This window comes from Lupinus angustifolius, chromosome LG20 (assembly GCF_001865875.1).
Source record: "Lupinus angustifolius cultivar Tanjil chromosome LG20, LupAngTanjil_v1.0, whole genome shotgun sequence".
In the NCBI taxonomy this organism is placed as follows: Eukaryota; Viridiplantae; Streptophyta; class Magnoliopsida; order Fabales; family Fabaceae; genus Lupinus; species Lupinus angustifolius.
Window position 1 is genome coordinate 20,695,374 of NC_032028.1, and position 23,903 is coordinate 20,719,276.

The 23,903-nt window shown below is 32.9% G+C and overlaps 4 protein-coding genes across 10 annotated transcripts; 1 reads left to right on the forward strand and 3 right to left on the reverse strand.

Annotated features, from left to right (window-relative positions):
- Positions 997-4,581, forward strand: LOC109335345 (cystinosin homolog). Of its 2 annotated transcripts, XM_019571488.1 has the most exons (8): positions 999-1,206; positions 1,333-1,465; positions 1,558-1,647; positions 2,102-2,226; positions 2,816-2,858; positions 3,247-3,364; positions 3,482-3,531; positions 4,264-4,581. In XM_019571488.1, the coding sequence occupies exons 1-8, from the start codon at positions 1,088-1,090 to the stop codon at positions 4,444-4,446; spliced, it is 861 nt and encodes a 286-aa protein (XP_019427033.1). In that variant the 5' UTR covers positions 999-1,087; the 3' UTR covers positions 4,447-4,581. The 2 variants fall into 2 exon arrangements, with proteins under 2 accessions (XP_019427034.1, XP_019427033.1); XM_019571489.1 differs by lacking the exon at positions 1,558-1,647 and having other exon boundaries at positions 997-1,206.
- LOC109335055 (protein WVD2-like 7) lies at positions 4,798-9,000 on the reverse strand. Of its 2 annotated transcripts, none has more exons than XM_019571098.1 (9): positions 8,791-9,000; positions 7,210-7,797; positions 6,760-7,131; positions 6,571-6,626; positions 6,385-6,459; positions 5,975-6,050; positions 5,807-5,869; positions 5,546-5,659; positions 4,798-5,418 (listed from the first exon to the last, which is right to left on the reverse strand). In XM_019571098.1, the coding sequence occupies exons 1-9, from the start codon at positions 8,857-8,859 to the stop codon at positions 5,164-5,166; spliced, it is 1,668 nt and encodes a 555-aa protein (XP_019426643.1). In that variant the 5' UTR covers positions 8,860-9,000; the 3' UTR covers positions 4,798-5,163. The 2 variants fall into 2 exon arrangements, with proteins under 2 accessions (XP_019426643.1, XP_019426644.1); XM_019571099.1 differs by having other exon boundaries at positions 6,760-7,122; positions 8,791-8,999.
- LOC109336541 (probable carboxylesterase 11) lies at positions 11,398-15,466 on the reverse strand. 3 transcript variants are annotated; one of them, XM_019573207.1, is made up of 3 exons: positions 14,440-15,466; positions 11,737-12,272; positions 11,398-11,700 (listed from the first exon to the last, which is right to left on the reverse strand). In XM_019573207.1, coding segments are annotated over exons 1-3 (1,329 nt in total). In that variant the 5' UTR covers positions 15,231-15,466; the 3' UTR covers positions 11,398-11,698. The 3 variants fall into 3 exon arrangements, with proteins under 3 accessions (XP_019428752.1, XP_019428751.1, XP_019428750.1); XM_019573206.1 differs by having other exon boundaries at positions 11,398-11,697; positions 11,735-12,272; positions 14,440-15,465; XM_019573205.1 differs by having other exon boundaries at positions 11,398-12,272; positions 14,440-15,465.
- On the reverse strand, positions 19,422-23,579 carry LOC109336521 (serine/threonine protein phosphatase 2A 57 kDa regulatory subunit B' theta isoform-like). 3 transcript variants are annotated; one of them, XM_019573168.1, is made up of 4 exons: positions 23,459-23,579; positions 23,184-23,294; positions 21,452-22,956; positions 19,422-20,141 (listed from the first exon to the last, which is right to left on the reverse strand). In XM_019573168.1, exons 3-4 carry the CDS (start codon positions 22,652-22,654, stop codon positions 19,761-19,763), a joined length of 1,584 nt encoding a protein of 527 aa, XP_019428713.1. In that variant the 5' UTR covers positions 22,655-22,956; positions 23,184-23,294; positions 23,459-23,579; the 3' UTR covers positions 19,422-19,760. The 3 variants fall into 3 exon arrangements, with proteins under 3 accessions (XP_019428713.1, XP_019428714.1, XP_019428715.1); XM_019573169.1 differs by having other exon boundaries at positions 21,452-23,015; XM_019573170.1 differs by lacking the exon at positions 23,184-23,294 and having other exon boundaries at positions 21,452-22,949; positions 23,459-23,571.

The window sequence follows — 23,903 nt, forward strand, 5'->3', positions numbered from 1 at the left end:
AACACTGCTTTCAGTCCTCCTATCATATACAATATAAGATATCATGCTTTAATAAATCCAACAATCTCCCCCTCAAGTGTAGGTATCACACATTTTTTGATGCGCTCTCCCTTAAGTCCACCATGTCCCAGTCGAACCATTGGCTCTGATACTACTTGTTCGATCAAACTGCGACCAAAAGGATTGGACTATTAATTAAGCTCATTGGAGCTATTACCCATCTGGAACTATTACCCTTTAAAACCCATATGGAACTATTACCCATCTGGTTTTGATTTTGGTCCAAGTAATTACTAATTTCTATGTATTTTGAAAATATTAAATCACCAACTCCATAGGACCAAAACCAACTAGTTAGAAAAAATAGAAGCTAAAATTGTATTAAAAACCATAGTTGTTTTCAATAATTTGATGAGAACAAATGCATTCTCCCATAATGGTGACTCTATTCATAGAGTTCCTAATAGTCAATCAATAGTGCTAAGGACCAAAGCTGAAAAATAATATAGAACAATGATAATTGCTTGCTTTATTAAATTGACCACACAAGAATGAACCAAGTAAGTTTCTTAGATCATGTGCATGGAAAACTCATCTTACAAGACAAAAAAGTGAAAAGTTTAGTCCAAGACTAATCAGTGTTTGTCAACAAATAAAAAATAACATCTCATGTTAGTTTTATTTTATAAAAAAATACATTAAATCCACTTGTTTAGATATAAGTAGGCTAGACAAGATTGATGATATCAAGTTGGGACATGTGATATTCGGGAGTATATCTTCTGTTCCACTTCACGTGTCATGAGTTGTTACTAGTTGGAATTTTTTTTATTTAAGTTAAAAATTAAATTTTTAATTATTTTTTAATTAATCGCAGCTCATGATATATGAAGTGACACAATATTGTTGGAGAGAAGATGTGATGGGTGATGTTCATCCAAGAAAGAAAACATCACAAGTAACAAAATGAACATAGAATGTGGACCCACCATTTGAAGTAAGGTTAGATATTGGACACTTCTAAGTTCTAAGTTTCAAGAAATCCCATTAACTATTTGCACTGTTTCAAAATCAGAGAGATACAGAAATGGCTTCATGGAATTCATTTCCATTAGAAGTAACTTATCAAGTGTTGGGTTGGCTAGCTTTTCTTTCATGGGCCATATGTGGCTACCCTCAAATCATCTTGAATTTTCATAGAAAAAGGTAACCATATATATATATATATATTCATGCTCTATACTATAGTAGTATTTATGCATTTATGTATTGTTTTTTTGTTTTTAACATAAGTGATTAATTTTGGTATGTTTGGTGATACAACAAACTTAGTGTGGTGGGCTTAAACTTAGATTATGAGATTCTGAACATGGTGAAGCTTTGGTCATATCTCATATACAATGTTTCCCTCTTCTTTAGCTCTGATATTCAGAACCAGTATTTTGACAAGTATGGTTATGGACAGGTTTGTTCTCTTTGAATTCTAATCACCAGTAAGTTTTTCGAACTTACTCCTCATTCTGACCCTCGATTCTATGAATATCTAATGGTTTATAGATGATTCCTGTGGCTGCTAATGATGTTGCTTTCTCAACTCATGCTGTTATAATGAATTCAGTTATACTATCACAAATTGCAATGTATGAGGTAAAGTACTTTCACATGATGCTTTGAGTTATTGTTTAGCTTTTGTGTTGGTGCAGCGGAAGCGATCCTTACGCAGCGTTGACCACAAAAAATCAAATAAAGGCATAGAATAAATATTAGAGAAGAAACAAGAGAATTTGTTAACGGGGTTCGGCCAATTGTGCCTACGTCCCCGGGAGGGCTGAGCGGCTACCAATATATTATTAGAGAATTATGATTACAAACCCTAGCACACCCATGAGCCCAACTGCCCATTGAGTGTTTCTATTAGGTGCTTATATCTGGTGCACATTATAACAAGGGATCTGAGTCCAATATATAACATTGATTACTCTACTCTATTCCAATACTAGACAATGTGAGACTAATACAATAACATATTTCAAGCATTCCCAACATTTTGATAATTCTAATATAACTAATGTCTTGTGATTGTTGTTCATGGTTTTTGCAGTGTGGGACTCAGAAATTCTCCAAATTTGCTATAACAATAGTAGCACTTGTGTTGCTCAGTGCTGCAGTTTGTTTTTTCATAGCATTACCAACCCATTCATGGCTTTGGTTAATCTCCATTTTCAAGCAAGTTACCTTCTTATTATCACTAATTGTTTTACTTTTAATCTATATGGAAGGATTAATGGATTATTTGCATAAAGATCTTATGATAAAGATATTTTTTTTAAAAGGCATTGATATATAAAATATTCATTCTTTTCCTTTGCTTTTTTTTGGGTTGATATTCCTCTCTTAATCTTGTTTTAGTTTTTCATAGAGCCAAATTAATTCTTTTACAAGGAAATCATCACATTTTGTTCATTCTTTGTCACATTCTTCATTAATTCTGTTTCTTTTTAAAAACCTAAAGTTTTGAAGAACTATGAAGTTTGTTTTTTTAGTGAAATATTTATACACAGACAGTATATCATTTACTATTCATTTATATTACTTTTTTTGAAGAGTCAATAATGATTAAACATGAATAATGATGATGCAATAACAATACTGATACATTCTCAGTGTATAATTTTTTTTCCCTCTTAATAGAATGTAGGATAGAATGTGTTTCTTCTTTTGTTATTTTTATATAATTGTTAATACTATGGTTGGATTATAAGCTATGCTATGATTAAATTTTCATCTAATGTTGTGGAAATCTATCATATTGCAGTACAATTCAAGTATGTTTGACCATCATCAAATATTTTCCACAGGTCATAATGTCTTAACCTCCATATTATGTTCTATATGATAGACAAACAAAATTATTTCTATTTGAAATGGGCATACTCGATAAGATATGATTATAATTGAATGTATCGTGGGAAAAAGTTAGAGTAGTTCCTATTGTAGAAAAGATGGTAGAGTCGTGCCTTATGTGAATTGGACATGTGTGGATGAGACTTGTAGAAGCCTCGTAAGGAGGGTAGATCAAATGGAAAGTAGTTAAATTCCTAGAAGAAGAAGGAAACCAAGAAAAACCATAGAGTAAATAATAAAGAAAGACTTAGAGTTTAATACTTTGTCAAAGAACATAATGTATAATAGAGCATTAAGCGTCCTTCGATACATGTAGCCGACCTCACCTAGTAAGAAATGCAGGCATTGATGAACTTCATGAGAAAGAGCACTGATGGATTTAGCATTGGAAGTATTCTCCTTGATTTTTCTGGAGGGATCTTCAATTATTCACAAATGGTTGTGCAATCTATTGATCAAGGTTTGTATATTTTACAATCAACAGTGAATTAGACTATACCATTAGATTTTATCCTTAATGTTAAATATGAATTTTAACATAATGTTCATAATGAATTTCACCTTAATCTATCTCTAGGCTCATGGATGAACTTCTATGGAAACATTGGAAAAGTAATGATATCATTGGTATGAATTTCTCTGCCATTCCTAATTCTTAGCACCTTTCTTTTAAGATGATTAATGTCTTGTTCTTATTTCACCAATTCAATCATGCATTTAGTATTAAATCTATGCACTGACAGTGTAAAGATGTATATACAGTCCGTGCATCATCTACCGGTCATTTAGATTACTTTTTCTGAAAAGTCAATGATGATTGAAAATGATATTTTAAATTATTCAAGCACCATGCCTCATAAGGTAAATACCATAAATGAATGGAAGAATTGCTTCAAGTTTGGAAATTTTAGAAGAGGTTTGTCACATAAGTTGTATATAGAAAAGTCATCAATAACAGTAACCAAGCTTTTATTCGATTAAGTGGTATCAGCTAAATGGATCGAAGGACGCCATAATATTCTATTATAAAATCATTTTTTATCAACAAAAAAATGATCTCTAAGTCTTTCTTAATCATTTTAACTATGATTTTTCTTGGTCTCTCTTTTCTTGGTCTCAAATTATAAGTCTTTCTTAATCATTTTAATCCTGAAGTCCTTATATGGACTTATATTAGTCTCCTCTGTATACATGAAATCACCTAAGACATGATTCTACCACATTTTCTACAATAAGAACTACTCTAATTTTCTCCCTAAGACATTCATTTATAATCGTATCTTGTATATTAACAATAAAAAAAAGTACTTTCTCAAAATTATGTAAATGAATTATAATTTGTTTAACACACCATTGCAGGTAACTATATTCTATGATTCTATTTTAATGTTTCAACATTATGTGCTATATCCTCACAACAAAGGGCTTATTACTTCTAAAATATATGAAGAAATCAAGCAACCACTAAACAGTGCAACTCAAATAGATGAACATATCAAAGATTCAGTTAAATCTTTTGATCTACCTTCAGCAGAAGTTTGAGGTATAAACTGGATCATGTAGTGTATATAATATCTATAATATACAAATTTCTTATATTAAGTTTTGTAAGGATAATAATGTAAAAAGGTATGTTATTTAAACACTAGTGATAATGTACATTTATATACAATGAATCGGGAACTATATCTTCTGTCATACAAAGTGTATTACTTTATGTGTCAAGAACAATCTTTTTTCCATCTCTTTATTATGTACATGGATGGAACAACCCTTTATTAATTAAATGTAAAGTTAGAAAAATATGAAATTTTATTAATCTTACTAAAGTAGATACTTCAACAACTATCATAAAAAATTAAAATATATCACATCCAAAAATGTATCCAAATATATAACCAAACATCATGCTTACCTATTTTGTCATAAATGAATGTTTCTGCCAAAATTCTCAAAGTTTCACACACCAGAACACTTAATAAATGGTTAAGTTATGCCCAAATGGCTTACAAAGCATAAAATGGCTCAACCAAAGCATTTGAATCTAATGAAATTTCAGTTAGAGGTGCACTAATGTTGCTATATACTAGGAATACAACAAAGGGTCAGAGTCAGATTTATGAACTTTAGTGCCTAATTAATGTGGTACAAGCCTCATTTCCTTGTTTCATGAAGCTACATTTACATTTTTAAACTCATCTTTGGGCTGCTAGAAGAATCAAATTGTCAACTATAATATGACTCTGATGAATCACTAATTCAGTATTTGTAATTTCTGTCATTCTTGTTTAAGTGCTGAATGTTTGGTGATGCATTCTCATGGGTAGTAATCATCCTAGAATATGAAGTTAGTGGATGAATCAAGGTGCAACCACTATTTCCTTGATAACTCTTTGTAACATTGTTTTTCAATGAAGGTTTGTTAAGTGGTAAAGAAATTTTGCTCTCTGCCACATTGTGTTTTGGAGTTTTCTTTCTTCCCTCTTTACGTGATTCAGAATGTGCAAGTGTGTCCTGCAAGTAATTGAAATATTTATCAACTGGAGCATGTTGATCTAATGACTATGTACTTTGATGAAGATAAATTATGATCTTCAAATGAGTAAACAAGATCATTGTAATTGTAGACAAATATCGATACCTTTTTTGTCTCATCCGTCGATGTTTTTCTTTCCTTGTAAAAGTCGGGTAGTGGCTTGGCTTTGAAGCAAAAGCTTTGGCGTAGTTTTCTCATAATCTCTGTTTCTGTTTTCTCCTGCAAATAAGAGAGGATTTAATGTTGATTTTTTTCCTAAGCGAAAAGGATTGAATGTTATTGACTAAATCGAACCGCGAAGAACTTTGTAGGATAATGCTTATAGTGACATTTTACACTTGGTATTAATTTTACTTGTCAACCCACCTTCAGCTTTGTATGCAGTTGCACCTTTTGTGCCTCATTGGCATTAAACTTCTCTTCGAGTTTCTAAATTTGATGAAGATCACAAGAAAGCAAGCATTTTAGTAAGCATATTAAGTAAACCTCATAATTAACTAAATCAGAAGACAAAAATAAGGAAATTAGTTTTGCCTTCTGTCTTCTTGCAGCCCTCTCTTCTGTCCTCAAGTTGAAAGGGGACGATATAACGGGGGATCTCGTTTTGTTTCTGCACGCAAATACAACATCGGAAATACTGGTTTAGAAAACAATGTAAATGTTCTTTCATGACGACATTTAAAGAGATTATAATGAGTTGATGGAGAAGGATTTTGGAGCTAGCATGTAGCAGCCATATATGAATAGGTATCTCCTAATGAGTACTTTTATTCCTTTTTATATCGACGAAGATGTCTTTCATATTTCATAAACATGGCTAATTTGTTGCCATGGTGATGAAAAAGAAAAAATGTTCATTTGTTCTTGATCGATAAAAAAATCAGTTCTGTCAGGCAGTGACACTCAAAATTTATTACACCGGTAATCTAAGTAGGAAAACATACTCGGAAGAAAGCAAACGCCACTTAGAGCCAGCTGTGCGGTTGCCCGAGTCTGATAAATCAATAGGTGTTTTGTTCCTATGATTTTACAAAAAATTACATGCATCATATTAGGATGTAAACAGCTAGAAAAAACTTGAAAGCAAACAGTTTTACATTCTAATTAGCAACTTCGTTGAAATCAGATACCTTTTCTTTTCTGTTAATGGTGTCAATGAAGGATGTTTTCGCATCTCCTTCGGAGCCTATAATTGGAAAATGACTCAATTCAGCATCTTTTAGATCAATTGCAACTTGGAAGATCATATCAAAGTGAAAGTTCAACAGTTTGTAAGACGAGGAAAAACATGAAAAGACATGACAAAGAAGCTAGAATACCATAGTTGGGGTTCTTAGAGGAGTAAGACTATCCTTTGAAGCCTTGGAAGAACCAGCAACAACTCTTGTGCTTTCAAATTTCTTCATGACTGATGCAGTCAGCCTATTAATCTCCCTAATCGGTGTAAAATTAACCGACATTTGAAGAGACTTCGGAGTATATCTCTTTTTATCTGCAGAAGGCTTATTATTGCTCATTGGAGTAGCAATGTTATCTCTTTTGGAAGAAATTGGAGCTGCGGATTTGATAGGTGTAGAGGTTAACTTGGAGGTTGCAGTAGCCTTTAACAACCTGAACGAAGAAACCGGTGGTTTCTTCTTGCCCATCGATGCCAAAACTTCCGGATCATTGTTTGAACCATCCTGCAATAACTACCACTATGTTAGTGCTATGACCTCGAAAAACCAAAACATGAAGAAAGATTCCTGAAAATAAATTAACATAATAACCTTCAGTATTGGTGTCATGATTTGAGGTGTTCTAGTTCCACTAAGCTTTTCAATATGCTCCTCATGAGTAATAACATCTTCGAGCTGGTTTCGTAATCCAACATTCATTGAATTCTCTATCAAAGGTTTCATCTTTTTCTCATCTCCATCTACATTGTTACTTTCAGATACATTATTAGATACTTCTATGTTTGAATTTGAATCATGCAGAGTTGGTTTAAGCATGATATCTGGCTCCTCAGAGATCAATTTCGAAATCGTTGCATCTTGTTCTTCCTTGACAACCATTTTGGAGTTCGGACTTGTCTGCGAATTAAGGGTACTATGAACTACTTCTCCCTCATTGTTTGGTGCTGCAGCATTGTTTGCTTGTTCAAGCAAAGCAGCTGCTGCTTTTTGAGCAGCAAGTTTTTTGTAGTGAGCTTCAAAGAAAGCCTTCTTCTGTGCAACTGAGCCGGGTTTTGCATACCTTTCGGCCTCTTCAACGTAGCGGTTGTGAGAGAAACTAGACCATTTCTCCCATGCCAGGGACTCTGACATGAACCTCCCAAAAGACACTGATTGCCCAAGTGCATGAATTGAGTTGCTCTGAAAGGCACAAGTTTCACATATTTTTCAAGGAACCTTCATAGAACAAAGAAAAATAATCTACATTTTATTAATAGCACACAACGTAAAAATAAGGCGGCTCGATGCACAAGGCTCATGTAGTCCCCCACCCAATAGGGTCTCGAGAGGGTGACATATACAGTCTTATCCTCGTAAACATAAACATAGAGACTATTTCCGGGATTTGAATCCTGAACTCCATGTCACAAGGCAAACGACCTTACCTTATTTATGGAAACTCAACTCATCAAAGTTTAACAAGCACTGCAGTAATAACCTAATTTCCTAGTTCATGAAAAATCACTTAAAGTGGTCCTCAGAGCCTAAAATTGCAAGTAAATCATCCAGTGAGAGCAGAAATGAACACCAATTGATACTGAATTTCAACTTTTTTAAATTCTCATTTCATTCAAATGACAAGAATATGTCTAAGAAGGCACTGCAAAGGACTTAAGAATTCAGTAATACAAATTGCACCCAACAAATATTATTAAGTAAAAACCCAACTTTCAAAGAATAAGCACTGCAATAATAATCAAACTTCCCTGAATAATAAATTTAAGAGTAAATACTTCTACCTCGTATTTTTCGAACTTGTCAGTTTGGTCCCTCACACCTTGAAGAACCCAAAATAATCCACAAAAGTCAAACTTATTCTTTTTAGCAGGTTTCAAAACACTAGACAGAGATTAATTTGACCCACATTTAAAATTTCTGGACCATTTTGAGTTTTTCAATTTTTGAACGACCAAACTGATTAGATAACACGAGGGATTAAAATGAATAATTACTCTAAGTTTAAATGTCCTAAAGCCAGAAAAAATTGCAACACCAGCAAACTTCAAAGTTTCTATTTTTATAAATTCCCATTGTTAAAAAAAGAAAGATATTTATATGGTAAGCATTTAAATGAACTTAAGATTTGAATAAAACAAATTGTTGAAGAGAGAAGTAACAGCTAAATAAACTAACCTCATTGGTTTCATTGGTAATACCAGAAGCATAACAAAATGGTTGCATAAGACAAGTTGAGTCTCCCATGTTTCATTCACTTCAACAACGTTGAAACCTCAAAAGATCCAAACTTTACTATGATTATTATGATTCTATCTCTTTGTATTATTTTAAATCTATATAGCCGTTGGTTTGTACACATTCAAATTTGAATTCAAAATAAAGCCATTGTTGAACATGATGTGGAAAAAGCAGAAACTTTAATAGAATAAAAATGTGCACTGTATTGCAATCTTTTCTAGTTTCCATAGTATGGGGTCCACTAACAAAATGTGTGTATTTTTTGAGGATGTGAGGCTCTTCTCACATTTTGAAAATAGGAAGAAAATCTTAGTTGAATATGGAGAGTGCATGTATATATAACAATGATTTCATATTCAAAATAATATTGACATAAAATATTTTTATTATTAGAACGACAAAATTTCAGATATAATTTGGGAGAAGATATTTTTATTCCTATATTATACTTTATTCACATCTACATGTGATATAATTATTGAAGTTAATTATTAGCTACCACTTTGTATGGTATGTGTTGAGCAAAAATGATTGACCATCTATTTCTTACACAAGTTTAAGTCTTTTTTTTTAACTATGTTTAGAAGTTTTGAATGATAAAGATTGTTCAAATTTCAATATGAATAAGTTCAACTAATTTATAATAAGCAAAAAGTCATTATAAATAATAAGATAATAATTATTCAAATAATAATTAAAAAGATAAACATAAATTATAAATGTAAATAAAATGAACTGATTAAATCCTTAATAATAACATGTTCTATTAATCCAAGTATTTTTTAATAAAACTTGTATTTGTAAAATTTTATCTCCTCTCAATATGATATATGTACTGTTTTGTTTTGTTTAGTTTTAAAAATATTTTTGTAGAAAATGATTAAATCTAACTCATGTCATGATTTTATTGGCAGTAGGAGATAACTTGTCTCCTTATATTAAGAGATATTTTATTCTAATTTTCTTAACATTTGAGAATGTTGTTGACTAGACTCAAATCGACCTTGAACCCTTTTGAACTAAGTATTTGACAAGCGTGGAATAGGTAAATTTTACCCATCCATATATGGGCAAATTAGGAGCATCCTTCAAAATTTTATTTACACATTATGACAAATTTGTAGTCATATGATCATATCTACTCATCACATGCTATATGATATATGACAAACCTAATGATTCATTGCCCACTTATGATAGTATGCTTCTTTCAAATACAATTCTCTAGATATGATATAAAATCATGAACTAATTTTTGCATACTACCTATAACTATCATAGGGTGTGATGGTTTGGATTATAGAAGATGGAAACTAAAAGTTAAACGCTTTGAGGAACAGATAGAGAAATTAGTATGTATTATCTCATATACCTCATCCATATTACTTTTATCCACAAATTACATTTACCACCACTACATGATTATATAAAAAATTCAATTATATAATTATAGACATATTAGTATTATTAATGTACAAATTTACTAAAAGTAAAGCTGAATACCTAATAGTAACAAATCGATGAACATTGTTGAAAGCTTCCTATTACAAATGGTTGAAGGTGACAATTCAAGAGTAAAGATAATATTTATCAGCAATTCTTTCCTTCTCTTTAATTTTTATTTTATATTTGATTGGTTGCATTGCAGATTTGTGAAGGAAAAAAGGAAAGTCAAGTGTAATTGTGTTTTGCATTTCAGCACCTCTGTATTTTTTATTACTCCATGATTATAACTGAACAGCTCAGATTGTTCACCTAAGTTATCTTAGTTTAACCCGATGCGACCAAAATGGTTTGAATAATCATCCAGTTACCAGTGGAAACCGAAACCATTATCAATGTCAGTCGGCGACCAGACTGGTCAGACCGCCCTATCTGGTCTACATACCATTGAAATTAAGTGAAAATTATAAATGTGTATGTATCTTATCATAATCTTAACCGGCAATTTTTAAATCAGCTATTAAATTTGCACTTTGTTCTCTAATACACACCCCAACAATATTGAGGAGTAAAATTCTATGAAAGAGTCCTTCAACAAATGGTTACAGAACTGTCAACAGAGATGCCACCTAAGGCCATACCTCAAAGTGCTTCCAGTTCCAATATTGAAACCAAGCTTGGCTTGACTTGGGCATGAAGATGTTTATAACTTATAATCAGGATAAAAAGTTGTTTCCATCTCATTGCTTCATGAGAGGTTCTCCATCTGAAAAGCATACAAAGCAACAAAAAAACAAAAATTGTGCCCAACAAAAATTGTGATAAGAGCCCCAAGGAAGTCCTGTTGAACAAGAATATAATGATTAAGCAATTGTCTGTGGTAGGAGATAAACATTTGTGCCCAACAAAGCAAGATTGTGCTTTAGCTTTTGGTTAATAACTTAATATCATAAAAGAACTCTATACCTTCATCCTAGATCTTCACAAATTGGTACCTTGTTTTAATCTGAAATCTAATTATTTGGAAGAAACAAGAACTTGTATCTAGTAGCTAAAAGACTGCATTGGAGATAGGATAATGCATTGGAGACTGCATAGTGGCACTTAGCTAAAAGAACAGTGCACTAAATTTTATATATCTTAAATAGTACATCATAATACACAGGAAAAAATGGAACTAGGGGATTCAAAAAGTGGTGTGCATGAGGTAAATGCATATAACTGGCTCAGCTATCTCCCTCACAAGCAACTCTATCTTACAAAAAGAACTGAAGCATGGAATCGGTCAACGACCAGGACCTTATCAAGCATCATAACAAAAGTTGGAAATATCAAACATCCCCAAGTCAATTGATAGTTGAAAAGTGATCTGAAGCTAATTTCAAAGAGATGAAAAAGATTCTCCGATTGGTAATCATCTCAATCTGGCATATCCTACTCAATATGAGAATTCGTGACCTCGGAGTGAGATATATTTCTTGACCCAAATGGCAACGTCCTCAGCACAGACCTGAGCCTGAGGGGTTTTGAGAAGTATGTCAAGTGTTGCGAATTCATGAACTGCATCCTTGTACTCAAGAACAGGTGCATCAACGTTCACTTTCCGGAGCTCCTCCGAGTAAGCAATGGCGCGGTCCCTCATCCAGTCATGTTCTGCCACAATTGTCATTGTTGGAGGCATCAACTTTAATGGAGGACCCCGGCCTGGGACTAGGGGATTGGCAGCTGGGTGGTCCAGGTTAAATTCTTCCTCCGGTAGGAAAAGTTTCCAAGCTAGCATACACATAGCCTTGTCATAAAAATAAGAGTTTGCCAACTTTATTTCAGAACGGGTGGGCACACTTCCAACAAAAAATGGATACATCAGGACCTGTGCCACCACTTTGACAGGATCTAGATGTTTGCCTGCTTCTACAGCTTTTCGAGCCACATAGTCTGCAATATTTGCACCACAACTTACTCCAAGAAGAACACACCTGATTCAATATCCAAGAAACAATAAATGGTTAAGCACCAAACTAGACCAGTATATAACTCCATTAGGACAAGATTCCAACAGGAACCATGACAAGAAAAAATTGGTAACAAGACAATACAACAGCTTATCTACCAAAATGCTATCCTTCAACTTAAGTCATCAACATAATATTTATGGCTTTCAAACAAAGCCTATTTAGCATCATTCAGTATACTGTCCAAAGGAGGTAAAGAACAAAACCTTTGCAGAATCTTAGATGGCGCTCTAATAAAAACATCTTCTAAGTCTTAACTTACCTAATCACTAAGATGTAATTAATAAATACATGCTCCAAAAAAGATTAATTTGTTATATTTTAGAAGTGCTATTTACAAGCAAAAATTAGATGGAATTATAATTTTAAGAATGATGAAATTAAGAAGAATTAGACCGAATCTCTAAACAAGTTTCACGATATACATACTGCAGTTGTTAGGGGAAGACACCAAAAAAATCTGTATGGTATAGAAGACAAAGTCGAGGTAGGTTTGCAGACATACAAGGAAAAAAGATTAAACAAGATATGATATTCTTGGCCCAAACCAAGGAAAACAAACGAAGTGCTACAACAGCACAAGTAAAAGCAAACTGGAAAGATATGGCTCTGAAATAGTTATTAGGGGGTACTCAAGTAGAGAGAATTGCAGACAGCTTCCTGTGTAGCCTTATTAGCCTCCATTATAGGCACATGTAGCTTATTCAATATATAGCGTCCGATTGCAATTAATGATTTCCTATGGCACATTTATCCCGTTCTCCATAAATTGGACTAAACTAGCATCATCTAGGATTCAGAAAAAATCCTTTTCAGTACAAAACTCGGTCACAGAAGTGCCAAAGGGGTGCTATTAAAGCACGCAGAGTATGACTTCTAAAAATCCATAGGAAAAAGGACAGCGAATAGAAGGAAATGAAAATTTGAGGTAAGGATACTACTGACAATAAATATAGAGATCAAGTAAATAAATCATCACAACGATCACACCAAAAGCAAGAATGATTACTGTTTAAGCACCTTCAGAGAAAATGGTCCTATGACCTAATGTTTATGCACCTTCTATCTTAGGTCTACAAATCCTTTTCTTCTATCATCAAAAGTCAACCATCAAGTAACATCCATCAGAAGAATATATTGCATGGCACAAGACTTTACCACCTCAGTGCCTTCGTGTTTTTCGACACATCTATTCTATTAGCTGAAGCGTTAAGAATTGGGCTAGATGTATTCTAAAGTGATAGAGATCATATCATCAATTATAAAATGAAAATGAAGCCTACAAGCAAAAATATCAATCAACCCAGAAAAAGATTAGCAAGATGAGATTGTGCATATGTGATCTTCAACCCAGAAAAAGAAAAGCAAAATAAGTATAGACCAGTAAGAGATTTCTTTTCATTAAAACCTAAATAATGTATGAAACAAAAAAGAGAAAACGGCAAGATATCATTATGAAGTTCGCAAATCACACTGATTAAAACATCACAGTTTGTACACAAAGTTGTGAATCTCATTACAAGTGACTAGCTCTACAAGACTACAACAATAAGAATCCCAAACCAAATATATCACATGGAACTATATGTTTGGCACATGAAATGCACCCAAATGTGTTTCTATTAGAGAACACTCTAAGGGGAAATCAGTTGATAAAAAGAGGCTAACTACAATATTACTTAAAATGTGACTAATAATCAAATACAAAAAACAGTGAGCAAGAATAAGAATAACTCGTGATAGTGTGCTAGTTGTTCATCAGACAAACATATAAGTCAATCACTAGCTCATTCCAATCAACATTAAATTAAAATTTTCAACTCAAACTTCCCTCCGCCAAAATTCATATAATGTGCATCACTCATCCCCCACTTTCACTTGTAAACTCTACTACAAACCTCCACCCAAACTCTAGAATCCCAAAACCAATGGAGTTAACTTACTCTACCACCTCTAATTACTTTCAATACTTAAACGAGACAAAGAATGCAAAAGCCAAACGAAAAAATCACACCATTCAGTTCAGTCAAAACTATGATCATGTAATATTTCAATCCGAATCACGAAATGCAGGATATAAATTCAACACAAAAATTATTAAAGGATAATAGTTTGCAAGTTTAACAACAACCTTGATAGATTTCCATGAGCAGCCAACCAAGGTTCCACCATCGAAGCACCAAATGAATCAACAATATGCCTATTATGCGAATCCAATTTCTTAACCCCCATCGACTTACTACACTCGGCCAAATTCGCCTGTTTCGCCAACCAACTCAACACCTTCATCCCATCCTCAAATGCAGCCGGATACCTATTCTCCGGCGCAAGCCGATACCCAACCGCCACAACAATCACATCACACAATTTCGCAATTCGCCTACAAAAGAAATCATTCGCAACCGAATCATTACTCCCACTCACCCAACCCCCGCCGTGAAACTGCAGCATCACCGGCAATTTCTTCCGCCGATTATCCAAACCCGGAGAATATCCCTTATACGATCCCAAACCCTCACCAACACTATTCCTTCTAGAAGCCTCATCCTCATCCCTCGATTCCGCCGCAATCGAAGGCCCGTAACTGTTCCTCCTAAACGACGACGCCGTTTCTGAAGCTACAACCTTCACCAAGCTGGGGTTAGGTTTGGAATCAGGTTTGGAATCAGGTTCGGGAAGGGTGAGAGCGGAATCAGGGAGGAATATTCGAATGGAAAGAGAAGTGAAGGGATCGATGTGAATGTCTTTAGTAGCGACGCCTTCAGAGAAAGAAGGGTTAGAGTTAGCGACGGATTCGTCGGGTCGAGAAGTAACACCAAACGGGTCGGGTAATTGGATCGGTGATTGGATCCGATTCTGTAACCGTTGCTTAAAGAGGAACTTGAAGAAAACGCTGTAGAGTTTAACGGCCACGCTTGGCATTTTTGATTATGATGATAATAATAATAATAATAAATTCATAGCTTTATTATCATTTTAATTGGGATTAATGGATAATAAAACTGGATTTGGAATTTTGGTTTTTTTATTTATTTTTTGGCTTTGAAGGTTGTATTTTGATGGCGTCGGTGATGAAAAAGAAAGAAGAAGATACAGAGAGAAGGGTAGAAGGGAAGGGTGGTGGGTTTTTTTTTTTCTTTTTTTGAAATTAATTTTTAGGGTATTTTGGAGTTTTCTGATTATTTAGAAAAAGGAAGAGTATTTGTTTAGTTGTGTGTCAGAGATATGAGATCTATGCCAGGTGGTAGCAGCAGAGAGGGGGAGAATGAAGGTTTTGTTATTCTTTTTTTTCGTAATACTCAAACTCGAGACTTTACTTAAAGATGATCAAATATGTAATAGTTGAACCAACCAACATCTGTTAGTCTTACAAGTTCATTTCTGGAGGAAATGGTAAACAAATTGAAGGCATTTGAGTTATCTCATATATTTATTTCATAACTCTTAATTTTTTATTTTTCCTCAAAAACTCAAATGGTAAAAATATATATTAAAATTTTATATTGTATCAATACATTATTATTATTTTAGGTATATTTTAAGAGTTTATGATTATTGAATTTAAATGATAAATAAGGTACTAAAAATAATAATATTATGATGTAAGTATATTTATTTTTTATTCTCTGAATTCATTAATAAAAGATAACATGAAACATTATATGTTAAGTGTTGAGAAATCAATTTTAAAGTTTGAACTTTCATTGATGAAAAATAAATCTAAAATATTATGTTGATCTTGAATTTCTTTCTTTTGAATTGGTTTTCCAACTACACCAAAAGATCATTTTAGTCATCTATATTTTAATAGTTGTCATCATCACCCTTTTATCAACGTTAAAATATTCTTCCTTATTTTATGATTGCTGAAATCTAAGAAACATCATCAAAAATTTGATTATCTATATTGACAATGTAAGAATTTTATAAATTGTTAATCTATCATTTATCATTCATTTTTAATCATTAATTACTCTTAAAAATGTAATACAAATGAATGGTAGATGAAGTATCAACTATGTAAATCTTTATATTGATAATATATAGATATTATACTCTTTAATTTGTAGGTATTCAAGATAATTAAATAATTTTTTGAAAGTTTAAAATGTGATTTATTATCATGTAATAGAGCTCATGATGTTTGTGCACATTATGTTAATTGATTCTATAGGCAGAAAAATAATAGTTAAGAAACTATAATATTATAAACTTTAGGTGGCAATGTATGTACAAAAAGTTTATATAACCATTGGTTAGTAATATCCATGGTTGCCCATTTTTCTATGAAAGAATATGTTGGATTCCAATGTGAGGAATTTAATGAGGTGATAAATGTACATATACTAAAGAGTTTAAAATCTGTGTACTGACAGTGTAAACTTTTTTACATTGTCAGTATATCATTTACCATTGATTTGTATTACTTTTGTTTGAGAGTCAATGATGGTTAACCAATCAATGATGAATAATTTACTAACAGTGTAAAAAACACTTACACTGTCAGCGTATACATATTAAATCCTATACTAAATCCACCACCTTGTATATTTTAATTAAACCAAGTTATTATACTAATAAGATGTTGATTTAATGGTAAAATATCTTACTAGATCTCCAAAAAGAGCAAAATGTTAAAGGTTCGATTACTGAGAGCATTACTTAGTGGGATAGACAACCATATATCCTAAAAGAAATTAATTCTTATTCAAACGGTAAGGGGATACATTTAATAATTTTTCTATATTAAAATAGCTGAAATTATGTATGTGATATTCACATAGAATCTCAGCTATTCTAACATCACCATTTTTTTTCTTGGAACTCATCCTTAATTGATGAAGGATTATGATTATTGGATTTTGGTAGACGATATATTAAATTTAATCAATGATCATATTTTAAAAGTCTTATTATTTATTAACTCTTAAAAATTATGATGTCTAACATATAAAGTTGAATATAACATTTTCAAATTATTTTAAAAATATGACAAAATTTAATTATTCATTATCACTGTATGGTGAAACATTATTCTTATTCGTTATATAAAGAGAATTTGGGAGGGGGAAAATATGAGAAGCAAAGAACAAATGTTCACTATAGTGTGAGACAAAATTATTCCTAATGAATAAACATTGTTTTCTATCTTAATCAGGCGAGATTAAGTATTATCCTCTTAGAGTGACAATAACAAATACTATAACCCAACTTTTTAAAGTGGACACATTTATCGACTGCTCTCGTGTTTTTTTATTTTTCAATTTGAGAAAGTTTTTATATATTAAAAATCTAGTTGTTTTATCCTACTTTTTTGTTATTTCCATAAGTGACAATTTTGTATCACATAGAAAAGAGAAATTGATTCCATGCAAAAGTGGTATAAGACCTCTCTGACTTCTTTTATAATAAGTCATAAAAATATGACTTATTATTATAAAAAAAATTAAATATTTAAAACAATTAATAATCCGTACGGTTTTATTTGAATCATTTATCAAAAGTCTTATTGACAAGATACAGAGAGTGTGTTTATTGATGTACGTTAAGTCATCCAAACCCCACTACAAAGGAATATTTGTGAGGAAGAGTCACCCAAAAATATTTGCTATGAAAGAGTAAATACTTGTGTCTATTATATTTTATGATCTTATCAGTCTAGTAGAAAATGTATAAAATAGTCTACAAAAAGTTTAAATGTGAGTCAAATTAGTTTTTTTTAGCATGATTTACAATATTTGGTAGAGACTGATTTGACCCAAAAAGGATTAATTTGATCCACATTTGAAATTTTGAAGACTATTTTAGGTTTTTCTTTTTTGAATGACTAAACTGGTAAGATCGAAAAATACGAGAGATTAAAATATGTATTTACTTTTATTTGAATATGGAACATTTGGTGGAAGTAGCATGAGTGCCCATGAGACAAGCATGTGGATGTGTGTGAGATGCATGTGTAATAATGTACAATTTTTCCAAGTATTTTAATTTGTTGGAATATATTAACATGGGAAATATTTTTAAATGCAATGGTCTAGCTCTTTATTCACACAAAACATTTATGTTAAAGTAAGGTTAGAAGTTATTATTTGCAAAATGGGATGGGTCAAAATTATTATTGTTGGGTTGCTTGAAATATGTTATTGTGTTAGTCTTACATTGTTAGAGTTTGTAATCCTTATTCTCTAATAATATCTTGATAGTCGTTCAGCGCTCTCGGAGACGTGGGCACAATTAGTCGAATCTCGTTAACAAATTCTCTTGCTTCTCATTTTCTATTTATTCTATGCACTTTATTTGATTGGTTGTGGTCAACGTTGTGCAACGATCACTTCCGCTGCACCAACAATTATCAACTAAATTTTCTTAATCATAATGGAAGAAAAATGGTCCAATCAAAGCCTCAACTATAAAAATATTAAAATGTGAGTCCCCAAACACATGTTTTAACCATGAGTCACTCATCATATGAAAGTATATTTCACAATGCTGTGAACAATTTATCAAAGTATATTTCACACAAGATAATGCACAAAAGTTTAAAGAATAAAGGTATATGCATTATTAGTTAATAAAGAAATATGCTAGGAAAACAATCTATCTGTGATCATGTGCACTAACACATAAAATAAAATAAAATAAAAATGTATGAGTAAAATTAATATACAATGCTCTTTGTGAAAATCATTATCAGATTTACTATTATTTAAGTATGTACTACGTAATTTGTTTATTAAATTTATAACCTATTAGTTACGTGAAGGTAAAAGCAAACATTTTGTTAAGAAAAAAGTTATCAATGATGTAATGTTTTTATTATTTATTTAGCTACATAAACAAAAATATTATGAAGTCATTCCCCATAAACAAAAATATTATGAAGTTATTTATTTAGCTCATCATTCCTAGCACGGATATAACTATTCAAGTCGATATTTTACCAAATTTTCCTCGTACAGAATCACATATCGAGAATAATTTTTTTCTAGAATATGAATTATTTCCTTACCGATTGGACCAACCTTCATTGACAGTAGAATTCTTTTTGCGGGTAATAAAGATACAGTACTGCATAAATTTGTGTTCATCATATATAAAACAAAATACATAGTATACCACAATTCAATGTAACATAATCTATACCAAATTTCCTTAAACAAAATAACTCACTTATACAATAACCAAGATTAACACCAAAATATTGGCAACAAAAAATGGAGTATGCTACAATCAAAATGAAATATGAAAGCATATTCAACTCGAGGTTTAGAGATTCTTTATAACATCGAACATGGCTTTGTGGCGTTGTCGACCCAATCCAATATATACATTCCATGCATGATTGCAAAACCAAGTTTGAGCTATGTTGTTACACCATCTTTGGTCATTTTATGTGATATCATGTGGCTAATTTCTCATGCTTTTAAACCCTCTGATACCAAAAATCGAGGATCAATCCGACGCTCTACGTGCCTTGCCAGAAGGTGAAAGGGATGCGGTTCTGGGCGAAACCAAAACAGGTTCGTTGCTTGTAGCTCTCATGGCTGCCATTTCTTCTAAGCGCTTCCACATGGCTTCCCGCTTGGACTTTAAATCCTTCGCTCGAGCTTCATCTTCCTGAAATTTCTGCATGCATTCCTCGTAGAATGCAGGATCGGTATCAGAGAAGATCTTGCGCACATTCATTGTCAAGCTCTGGACAGCTTGGTTCCAATGGTTTCGCGCATTTTCCTCCAGGGCAGGTAAGACAATTGGAAGTATAATTTTATGGTTCTGCTTGATCAGGGTCTGAATGTGATCACTATTCCATAAGAACAAAGTCCGCTCTGCTACCTGCAAATTAACAAGCGATCATTATAAATGAGGACTTTAAAACTGACCACTCAGCAAGAACTCAAACTCGCTATGGAGACATTATTTAAAATTTTAACGGAAGCATGATTATCAAACTAAAAAATATGGGGTGGGTCCATTTCCTAAAGCACCAAAGTTCGGGAGGTTCGGAGCATTTTATCCTCTTAATAAATCAAACTCCGATAGTTTGATAATCAGTAATTATTTGTACTTAACAATTTCTTGAAAATCTCTTAAAACATCTCTAACTCGTGCCTCCGGAAGTAAAAGACCAAATAGTTTTAATGAGTCTAAGGGTTCTGATGCAAAATCGAATTAAACCTAGGCCAGTGGTCCTTGAAGTGTACTCCTTCAGAGGCGTAGAGGTAGTTACAGAAAGAGAAATTGGAAGTGGGAAGGAAGTTGGTTAGCGGAGAGAGAACGTGGATCTGATGTAAATGGAGGGTTGAATCAGAAGGGGATCTCGTTCTCGTTTTTCTGGGAATTTTACTTTTCGGCGCTAAGAGTCTTCTCCTTAGCTGGTAGCTCTAGCTCTTAATTTTCTATATCGTTTTCCTTCTAAATCAACATATCAATAACCTTTTCTTTAGGATAAGATGTATCCTATCTAATTGGTGCTTTCGTTGAGAGTTTTCGGTAGACACTAGTGTATGCAAACTCGCATGGCTTTGCAGCGGATTGATGCCATGGATGCTCATGTGTTGCTTTAGAGTCTTCTCTCAGAAATCAGGAAGTGTTGCTCTGGAATCAACGGGGACTGGTGCAGTCCCATGATTCGGTGCTGAAGGAGCACACAGTCCAGCTGTGTGACCATTCGGCGAAACTGAGAGCAAAGTAAAGACAATGTAACTCAAATAAGTGCACTAACAGGACCCGTAGCGGATGAGTACTGCCTTACAGCCAAGCAGGTCGAATTACCCGCCTTCTATGGAGATGACCCAGTAGAACCGGATGTCTAGAACTGAAGCTCGACATAAAAAATGGAAACAGCATAACATAAAGACATCCTACTTAACAATAACCTCCATGGCTCCATCAATTCTCAAATGTAAATTTCAAAAATTCAATGTCAATGGTCATATTATGAATTAAACATATAAACAAAATCGAGATATTATTTAAATATGGAAAGCAATATTCTGCACCATATATATGCCTACCACCTAAAGTGAAAAACCGAGCACCAAAAAGCAAACTTTTTATTTCTTATTTTTCGCTGGGTTGAAAAATTATCATAGAGAAAATAAAAGAGAAAGTGGAAACCAGCGGAAGCTACTAAATTACGAAACCTGGAAGTGTGAACTGCTCAAACAATGATTTATTCGGCGGAACATGGGTATCATACACCGTTGAAACTCTGCAGATTGAGTTGCTTCTAAGACCTCCTCCAGCTCTCCTAAAAACAAAACCTCCTTAGAACTATTTGTAATAGGCCAGTACTTCAATAATCCCCTTATAACAGTATCGGCGAGCTTGCAATCTTTTTCCACAAACTGTGTGATGCAGTATGATAACTGCTGGTGGTACATTGGTGCGCATTTTGGTTTATGAAGAGGAACAAAAGCTCGCACAAGAAACATTTTGTGCTCTTCTTTCAGTGGCAATGCAAATCCATTGATTATACTTCCCAAAATCTCTAGGAGTTCGGCAATCCCGTTGTGCTTCTCAGTTTCAAAAATGAAACGACAAAATATATTGTTGATTGCTTTTCTGATGAATGGTCGGTGCACCATAAATTTCCCATATATACGATGGAGGACCGTCTTCAAGTAATCTCGCTCCCTAGGATCCTCTGAATCAAAAAGGTCTAACAGTCTGAGAACAAATGAATGATCAACGTACCTTTTTGCTAACTTTGAATCAGTCTCGGGTGATGTGACAAACCTTAGGAGGAGTTCATACACAATTTGCAAGTAAGGCCAAGCAGGGTCCATTGAAGGCTCTTCCTCTTCCAAATCAAAGGCTTCTAGAATTTTGTTCTCACGATGCGGAGAAGTCACTGTCCGGAACAAATTTATAGACACCATTTTTATGATTTCTTGCATCATAATTTCTGTAAACTTGCTATTAGCTGAAGAAACATAATCCACAAGTTCGACTAATGTTTGTCGCTTAATCTCCTTTTCTCTGAGATTCTTTGAAGGGTCAGTGTAGTCAAATTGAACACAGCACATTTGAAGCTTTCTTATAAACATATTCTGCCTCTCTGAATTCGGAACATCTCGAAAACTTGGCAAGGCCTCATAGGAGGATGCTGACATACTCTCATTCAGATTCAATTTTGCATTCACAGCTTGGACAAACTTGTCACGATGGTTTATTCCAAGGCTCGAATTAGAATCAACAGCGGAAAGAGATGAAGCATTTGAACTTCCATAATTGTAGCCTGCTGAATTAGCCGGTGAAGAGGACGTTGATGTTCCTTCTCCTTCTTGACTTTCTACTGATTTAGAGGGCTTCCGTGGGAACCTATTAAGTATCTGCTTGATCATAATAACTTCAAATTGATTCAACAAAAGATTTTTGTCATGCACTTCAGCACACACTCCTTCCGAATACCCCTCAAATCAAACAAAGCAGCACCCCGATCGACAAGTTAGCGAAACAAGTGCACTAACTGAATTCAAGACAGAAAGAACCTCTCTACAACTTCGCTTCCGCCTCAACCATTATAACAGAATGTGATCTACACTAAACTTATTAACATAACATTCTAACCGAGGGAAGCCGGAGGATTCACAACAAGAATCCTTATCAACATCCATGGTGCTTATTATGATAACAAATCTGGATTCTGGAACATAAAGACATTCCAACTTTAAAATTACACCAAATTCAAAATAATAATAAAAACTGCAAAATACACAAAATAAATACCAAAATTTAAAACAAATTCCCTTATTATTTGATACCATCTATTAATCCAAAATCTTCTAAAAACTTCTATTACCATAATAAGCCAAAAACTTTGATATGATTATTCAGATAGAGTAAGGAAAAGATTAATGAACAATGAATTACCTATTCCTCTTTGTACTTGCTTATTTATCAGGATTTTCAGCAGCAAAAGCTGGATCAGACAGAAACAGGATCTGGGTCTGATCCAAAGAAAAAACCCAGTTGAAAATTTCCCTGCAAAGTGTTGAGGAGCAATGAAAAAAGAACATTGAACAACATTAGCAATTAATTTTTTGAAAAAAATGGCTGCAGATGAATACAGAAAGCTCATGGCAGATTTTTATAAATAAATAAAAAAGCAATTTTTTTTAAGAATTAAGTAAAGTGCTAGTCTTTACCAAAAGAGAAAATCTTGAGCTACTCAATATTGAAAGGTGGAGAGAGATTATGAGTTTGTATGAAAGAATAAAGTGAAAAGACAAAAGCAATCTATGGCTGAAGTTGAAGACTTGTAGTTACAGATACACTGTACTATGATTGTTTTATATTTTCTTTTTGTACTACGAGAATTTATATTTATTGTTTCTATAAATCGAACTTCTGAGATTTTGGTCATCTGGTATCTAATGATTATTATTCAGTTAGATCAATGTTTTGTTGGTAATTAAAAAAATTGGAATGGTTCTTTTATTGTATTATATTTATAAAATTAAAAAAAATAAAAGTTGTTGGAAATTGGAATGCTTCTTTTCCCTAACTAATGCACTATTTATGGATTATTTTAAAAGTAATTATTTAACAGTCATAAGTTATACCTATTTTTTTTAAAAAAACTTTAAATAT

Coding starts and splice junctions, on each gene's coding strand:
- LOC109335055 (XM_019571098.1), bottom strand. CDS start 8,859: ATGGGAGACTCAACTTGTCTTATGCAACCATTTTGTTATGCTTCTGGT. Junction 7,798..8,790: donor TTACCAATGAAACCAATGAG/GTTAGTTTATTT, acceptor TGTGCCTTTCAG/AGCAACTCAATTCATGCACT. Junction 7,132..7,209: donor TCATGACACCAATACTGAAG/GTTATTATGTTA, acceptor ACATAGTGGTAG/TTATTGCAGGATGGTTCAAA.
- LOC109336541 (XM_019573207.1), bottom strand. CDS start 15,230: ATGCCAAGCGTGGCCGTTAAACTCTACAGCGTTTTCTTCAAGTTCCTC. Junction 12,273..14,439: donor GCTCATGGAAATCTATCAAG/GTTGTTGTTAAA, acceptor ATATTGAATCAG/GTGTGTTCTTCTTGGAGTAA.
- LOC109336521 (XM_019573168.1), bottom strand. CDS start 22,654: ATGATCAAGCAGATACTTAATAGGTTCCCACGGAAGCCCTCTAAATCA. Junction 20,142..21,451: donor TGAGCAGTTCACACTTCCAG/GTTTCGTAATTT, acceptor GTTAATTTGCAG/GTAGCAGAGCGGACTTTGTT.
- LOC109335345 (XM_019571488.1), top strand. CDS start 1,088: ATGGCTTCATGGAATTCATTTCCATTAGAAGTAACTTATCAAGTGTTG. Junction 2,859..3,246: donor TCATCAAATATTTTCCACAG/GTCATAATGTCT, acceptor TAAGAAATGCAG/GCATTGATGAACTTCATGAG. Junction 3,532..4,263: donor GAAAAGTAATGATATCATTG/GTATGAATTTCT, acceptor ACACCATTGCAG/GTAACTATATTCTATGATTC.